This window comes from Trichechus manatus, unplaced genomic scaffold (assembly GCF_000243295.1).
Source record: "Trichechus manatus latirostris isolate Lorelei unplaced genomic scaffold, TriManLat1.0 scaffold00021, whole genome shotgun sequence".
NCBI classification, from domain to species: Eukaryota; Metazoa; Chordata; class Mammalia; order Sirenia; family Trichechidae; genus Trichechus; species Trichechus manatus.
This window is the reverse complement of record NW_004443957.1, coordinates 2,461,232-2,468,750: the sequence shown is the minus strand read 5'-3', so window position 1 is coordinate 2,468,750 and position 7,519 is coordinate 2,461,232. Positions and strand designations below refer to the sequence as shown.

At 40.8% G+C, this 7,519-nt stretch overlaps 1 protein-coding gene across 4 annotated transcripts in view; it reads right to left on the bottom strand.

The window, feature by feature from the left end:
- The window catches only part of ERO1B (endoplasmic reticulum oxidoreductase 1 beta), a 73,113-nt gene extending 65,830 nt beyond the window's left edge, over nucleotides 1–7,283 (bottom strand). For 3 of the 4 annotated variants that reach the window (XM_023727991.1, XM_023727992.1, XM_023727993.1), the window contains exon 1: nucleotides 6,927–7,254. In XM_023727991.1, coding sequence (XP_023583759.1) covers nucleotides 6,927–7,031 — 105 coding nt within the window. In that variant the 5' untranslated portion in view covers nucleotides 7,032–7,254. Of the gene's footprint in view, nucleotides 1–6,926 lie in introns of all 4 variants that reach the window. The other variant, XM_004372795.3, reaches the window with a different exon arrangement.
- Nucleotides 7,284–7,519: the final 236 nt, after the last annotated feature.

Sequence of the window (7,519 nt, the reverse complement as noted above, 5' to 3'; positions counted from 1 at the left end):
GACATTAGTGACCTTTACAAGAACTGTCTGATTGGAATGGGCTGAAGAGAGAAAAGGAGAAACACAATAGGAAAGATAAAACAAAGATTACTCTTTTGCAGAATTTTTCCATAGAGGGAAAAGAAAAATGGGGCAGAAGCTAGAGAGAGATATGTGGGTTAAGAAAGAACTGTAATATAGTGGAACACCATGTGTTATGACAGTAACAATCGATCAAAGAAGGAAAACCTGATGATTCAGGAGAGAAAGAAAAGACAGCTAAAGCCATGTCCTTGAGTGGGAAAGAAGGAATGAGATCTGCTAGTATACAAGTGGAGGGATTGGCCTTTAATAAGAGCAAAGAAGTTCATTTACAATAATAGATAGGAAGTCAGAATATGTAGGTACAGAAACTAGTAGGTGAATAGATATGGAATCCTCTGTGGAAGTTCTCTTCCAATTGCTTCAAGTTTGTTAGTGAAGTATGAAGCTGAAAGTGAGGATAGAAAAGAAGGGGTTGGACAATTAAGTAGAAAGAAAAATACATGAAATTATTGTTTTATTCAACAACCATTTCTTCGACCCAGTATTCTGTTGTTGTTAGACACCGTCGAGTTGCTTCCAACTCGTAGCAACCCTATGTACAACAGAACAAAACACTGTCCAGTCCTGCGCCATCCTCACAGTCATTGTTATGCTTGAGTCCACTGTTGCAGCCACTGCGTCAATCCATCTTGTTGAGGGTCTTCCTCTTTTTCACTGACCCTCTTCTTTACCAAGCATGATGACCTTCTCCAAGGACTGATCCCTCCTGATAACATGTCCAAAGTATGTGAGATGAAGTCTCCCCATCCTTGCTTCTAAGGAGATTCTGGCTGTACTTCTTCCAAGACAGATTTGTTTGTTCTTCTGGCAGCCCATAATATATTCAATATTCTTCACCAACACCATAATTCAAAGGCATCAATTCTTCGGTCTTTATTCACTGTCCGGCTTTTACATGCATATGAGGCAACTAAAAACACCATGGCCTGGGTCAGGCACACTTTAGTCCTCAAAATGACATTTTTGCTTTTTAACACTTTGAAGAGATCTTTTGTAGCAGATTTGCCCCGTGCAATACATTGTTTTATTTCTTGACTGCTGCTTCCATGGGCGTTGATTGTGGATCCAAGTAAAATAATGAAATCCTTGACAACTTCAATCTTCTCTCCGTTTATCATGATGTTGCTTATTGGTCCAGTTGTGAGGATTTTTCTTTTCTTTATGTTGAGGTGCAATTCACACTGAAGGCTGTAGTCTTGGATCTTCATCAGTAAGTCCTTCAAATCCTCTTCACTTTCAGCGAGCACGGTCGTGTCATCTGCATATTGCACGTTGTTAATGAGTCTTCTTCCAATCCTGATGCCGTGTTCTTCATATAGTCCAGCTTCTCAGATTATTTGCTCAGCATACAGACTGAATAACCAAAAAAAAAAAAAAACCCAAACCTGCTGCTGTCAAGTCGATTCCAATTCATAGCAACCCTATAGGACAGAGTAGAATTGCCCCGTAGGGTTTCCAAGGAGCGGCGGTGGATTGAACTACTAACCTTTTGGTTAGCAACTGAGCTTTTAACCACTGTGCCACCAGGGCTCCTACAGATTGAATAATTATTGTGAAAGGATACAACCCTGATGCACATCTTTCCTGATTTTAAACCACACAGTATCCCCTTGTTCTGTTCGAACGACTGCCTCTTGGTCTATGTACAGGTTCTGCATGAGCACAATTAAGTGTTCTGGAATTCCCTTTCTTTGTAATGTTATTCATAATTTGTTATGATTCACACAGTTGAATGCCTTTGCATAGTTAATAAAACACAGGTAAACATCTTTCTGGTATTCTCTTTCAGCCATGATCCATCTGATATCAGCAATGATATGGCTGGTTCCATGTCCTCTTCTGAATCCAGCTTGAATTTCTGGCAGTTTCCTATCGATGTACTGCTGCAACTGCTTTTGAATGATCTTCAGTAAAATTTTCCTTGTGTGTGATATAAATACTGTTCGATAATTTCTACATTCTGTTGGATTTGTTTTTTTTATTACTCAAACTTCTATTGCATTATTTTTAAATCTGTTTGGTCATCTTCAAAGTCTCTAGCTCTCTTCTCATACTTTCAAGATTCTCTTTTTAAAATTTAAACAAATTAAACAAAATTTGAAAAGGGTACAAGAGACTTTAAAGAACAGTAATTTTTTAAAATTATTATCTGATAATTTCAGAATCTAAGGTCATTACAAGTCTGTTCTGCTGTCTGTGTTTTATGGTGCCTTGTTTCCTTATGTGTTTATGATTTTTGACTGTTAGCTGCTTACTCTTCTTGGTACTTTATCTTTGAGAATTCTTTAATGCCTGAGTTAAAATAAATTCCTCCAAAGTGGACTGATATTTGCTTTTACCATTAGCCTCTGGCCTATCAACCCGGGACTGCTATAAGTTAGATATTTCACTGGAATTTTTTCTTATCACAAGTAGCACGAATTTGGCCTGTAAATCTGCATAAAGGGCAGCTCATGGCTAGAAATTTTCAAGGTACCCCCCCCCCCGCCTTTTCATCCAGCAAGTTTCTTTACCTTTCATGGTTGGGTTCAGTTTTCATTTACTTTTACACTGAGGAGGTATAGCACTTTGGAGTCCCTGCTCTATGGTGGGGTCTCCTATTAGTTTCCTCTCCATGGGCAGGCTTTTCTTTTTGTCTACTCCTTAAACAGAAATTCAAGGTCTCCAGGGTTTGGGAGAATTCCTCAAAGTAACGGACTAGTATAGCTCTGTTTGAATCCCAAAGTTCTGGCTTTCTATTTGTTTGGGAGGTCTGTGTTTTCCATGATTTTATGCCACCTCAGAAATGCATTTTAAAAGATTTAAAAATATATCCAACTAAAACTAGTTCTTTACAGAAAGATTAACTTGTTATATTGCTTGTACTCACTATACCTTCAGTTCTTAGTGCTCTGCCATACTACAAAGCATTTCATTTACAAGAAGTTCCCAACTTAAAAGGTATTTGAGTTACACTGAACCACACTTACAACTGTCTGTTTTTTTTTGTTTGTTTGTACATCTTATCGTTAGTAATATGTACACTACGTACAATATTGCAGTGCATAATTTGCTGATGTTATCATTCTCAAATGTTCATCGCAGATGTTCGAAGATCGGATTTATAAAGATACTCATAAAAAAAAGGCAATCATGAAAACTAAAAAAAGTATCCGACTTACATCAGAACCGACTTACAACAGAGTCATCAGAATGGAACTCCATCGTAAGTCGGGGCAACCTGTATAAGAAAATGAGTCATTAGGTAGGTACGTGTGTGTATATACGCGTGCATGTATAGGTGTATCTATGGGCATATATGTTTATTGGTGTTGCTTGATTGTGTGTGCTGTATATATATTCATATACATATAATAAAGCACGTAAGGGCACAATTACAGATACCTCTTAGACATAACCAAACACCTCGTGGGATTGGTTACTGGGTTTGAAGCTTAAGACCATAGTCTCGTAGGAAAACTTGGTCAATTGGCATAATATAGTTCATAAAGTCTATGTTCTACGTCCTAGTTTAGTGAGTAGCATCTGGGATCTTAAAAGCTTGCAAGTGGCCATCTAAGATACAACTATTGGTCTCTACACATCTGGAGCAAAAGGGAAAGAAGTAAAACAAAGACTCAAAGATGAAACTATTCTACAGGACTAACAGTCTACATGAACCATGGCCTCATCTACCCTGAGACCAGAAAAAGTAGCTGGTGGTGCCCAGCTATTACAACCAATCATTCTGATCAGGGTCACAACAGATACATCCTGATAGAACAGGAGAAAAATGTAGAACAAAACTCAAAATTCTTAAAAAGTCCGACTTACTGTATAGGTTGAGACTATCAGCCCTGAGACAATTACCCTGAGATATCATTTAAACTTTGAACTGAAACTACTCCTGGAGGTCACATTTCAAGTAAATAACAGATTTACTCACAAAATAAACAATACCATCCATGAGTACTGTGCTCCTTTAAAAAATCATCCATACAACACCAAATGGTCAACATTTACTCTAAAGCAAAGATGAGAAGGTAACAGGAGGCAGGGAAACCAGATTAATGGAAATGAAACCACCAGAATGGAAATAATAAGAATGTTGACACATTGTGAAAACATGTAACCAATGTCACCGAACAATTTGTATAGAAATTGTTAAACGGGAACCTAATTTGCTGTGTAAACTTTCACCCAAAACACAATAAAATATATAAATACATATACAATGGGTCATGAGATAGACAAAAGTATATTAAAAAAATAATTTTTCTCCTTTAATGCAACAAGATATAGTCAAAATATATATTGCCTTTAATAACTGATTTCTTGTTGTTGTTGTGTGCTGTTGAGTCAATTCCAACTCATCGCGACCCTACAGGACACAGAAGAATTGCTCCATAAGGTTTCCCAGGTTGTACTCTTCACGGGAGCAGATCACCAAGTCTTTTCTCCTGCAGAACCTCTGTTGGGTTTCAGCTGCAGACTTTTCGGTTAGCAGCCAAGCTCTTAACCACTGTACCACTAGAGCACCTTGATTTCTTGTTAATAGAGGAATTTTTCAAAAAATCTAATTCTACTCTTTATATTTTATTGTTTTTCTACCAATTTAGTATATGGAAGAGAAGTGAAAGAATTGGCTTAATTCCACTTTCCGATTTTCCTGGGTCTCCCTCTGCTTTATTTCTCATACTATAGAGATGCAAGTATACTGAACTGTACTGTGTAAGACTAGAAAGGAGCCTCTAGTTTAATCCTAGGGCTCCAATTTAATCCTGCTCTCTTGATATTAGTCATTTAAGCTCTTTAAACTTTATTTACCTCAATGGCCCAACTTCTGATAAGATGTATCAAAAAAAAAGGAGGTAAGGTATATTTAAGCATTTTACAGACATGTAATGTAACATGATCAAAAATATGATCAAACATTATATTAGAAAGTACCACTGGAAATAAAAATCAAATGAGTTCACTTTTGAGGACTGTCTGGCACCACGTTACTTTAGATATACACAAATCTTTAACTGCTGAACTATATATATATATATATATATATATATATATATATATATTCATTTTCACATAACAACATTAAAAGTACACATGCAGTTATAAAGCGTAAGTACACATAATTAGTGGCAGGTGAAAAAACCTGAAATGAAATTTCTAGATTGGTGACAAAGTATACAAAGTATAAAAAAATGAAAAAGAGAAAAACCAATACCTAAATGTAACTTTCACTCAAAAACACCCACCCAATTTTAACTAGAAAATTTGAAAACTTTACTTTTCATTAGTTTAGTAGGTATGCCCAGAGTTCCACTATCTATTTCTGTGTTTCTCCATATGTGATCCGAAGGGTAGTCCAAAGGGTAACTACATTATAGTTACTTTCAAGGCTTATTTAAAATGTTGACTCCTGTATCATAGTTCAGATCCAGGGAATCGGAATGTCTGGAAGTAGGCCTAGAAATGCTGCATTTTTAACATGCTCCCCAACAGCAAAAGCAAAGTTTGTCCCCTTTTTTTTTTTTTAACTGTTTTATTGTATAAATGCATGTAACAAAACATATGCCAATTCAACATTTTTACATGTATAATGGACACTGATGAAATTCATTACGTTGTACAACTGTCACCACTGTTTGTTCCAAATTGTTCCTTTTATTTTTATCATTCATTAAAAAAGTATTTAAACATGGACACAAATTGTATAATCAGGTAGTTTGGGATTTAGTGCAAAACATCATAAAACCATGAAAAAAGTGTCTGAATAAAGTCAGAAAAACATGTTTACATCGTTACACTCATAGTTACTCTCAATTTTTCATAGCAATTAGCATTATTTGCTTCAAATGACATCTGCCTCATTATCTGGCCCCAAGACACCTTTTTTTTTTTTTTTTTCAGTTTGATCTCACATAGATAATTCTTTTTTTTTTTTTTTTCCTTAGTAGTTTTGCCATTTTGCAGCAGGTGCAGACAAGACACAGCAGCACCTGGCAATCTATGCAAAACCCAATGAATAAAATACAAACATCTCTCTTAAGCAGTGGGTCTGAAAGGCAAAGGCTCTGGTCAGCTAACCCTCAGATTTCCAGGGTATTGAGGACACTTGTGTAGTGTTCACAAAGACAAAACCCATATCCGAATCCACTCGCCAGCCACCACCTCAGTACAGACCCAGAGCCTCCATCTAAGAGTCACAGGAGCCACGAGGCCAAGAACAGAGCCCCAGTCTCCACTCACCTGGTGATGCCACTTAGCAGATATAGTTACAGGATGGGTAGAAATAAAGCAGGCTTGAGCAAGGGAAGGTGTTTGGGCAAGGTGGTAAAGACGAGGAAATCTTTAGTCCAAAAGTTCCTGAAAGTTAAGTCTTCTCCCCTCTCAGTCCACTCCGCTTCTCAGAGCCCCGGAGGTTTACCACCTCCTCTCAATCTCTCCTCCCTGCCTCATTAACTCCTGAAGGCTAGGGCCTCACCATTTCTATTGGTGCTCTCTTGGCAAAAGACAGCCAACCTTTCCACTCCGTCCCATCTCCCGCCACACTCCTAGCTGCTTAAAAAAAATTAGGAAAAAAAAAAATGAAAACACCTCAGGGGACCGTCACCATCTTCCTCTTTTTACTTCCATCACCCCAGAGTGTTGCCATCCTTGTTCACCGCAAGCGGTTCGCAGACGTTTCCTGGGCTCGGCTGTCACATCTTTTTCCCCTCGTCTTTTCCGCTCACTACAAATTACCTCAGGGTCCGGCCCCGGCACTCGGCGCGACACAACAGTGGCCCGTTCGCAGCTGCGCGGGCGTTCGGCCGGGGATCTCCCCATCCCTACCCACCGCCATCACTTGTGCTTACCTGGGCCTCGACGACGCCCGGGAAGAAGCTCAGGGCGACCAGCAGCTGCACTGCGGACACCACTGCCCCCTGCCCTGATCCGGCCGAGCGGACCACCCGGCTCATGCTGACCTCTCCCCCCGCCGCGGCCGGCCGGGCCCCTCGGGGCGGGGGAACGGCGGGCAGCCCGAGTGACGACCGAAGGGGACGGTTCCTGGACAGTGAGTGACTCCAGGGTCAGAGGTCTGGACGCCCGTCCGGCGGCGGGAGACGATCTCCCCGGCGCCTGGAAGCTTAAGTGAGGCTCGGAGACCTCAGCGCCCCCACTTCATGCCCGGCGGCCCCGCCCCCAGCGTCCTCTGCTCATGGCCACACCCCTGCCGGGGCGCGGGGCCTTGTGGGGGTTGTGGTCCTGGCGGTGCGCGGGGGTGCGCCTCGGCCGGAAGGCGGAGCCGGCGGGCGAGCAAACCCGGGAACTACAACTGCGGTGGCCGCCCCGCCTCCGCCTGGGCCCCTCGAGCTCCACCGCGGCCAATGAGTCGGGACCACGCGGGCCTCCAAAACAAGAGGAGGTACCAGCGAGCAGAGCCGAGATCCTCCCCTCCGGGCCGGCT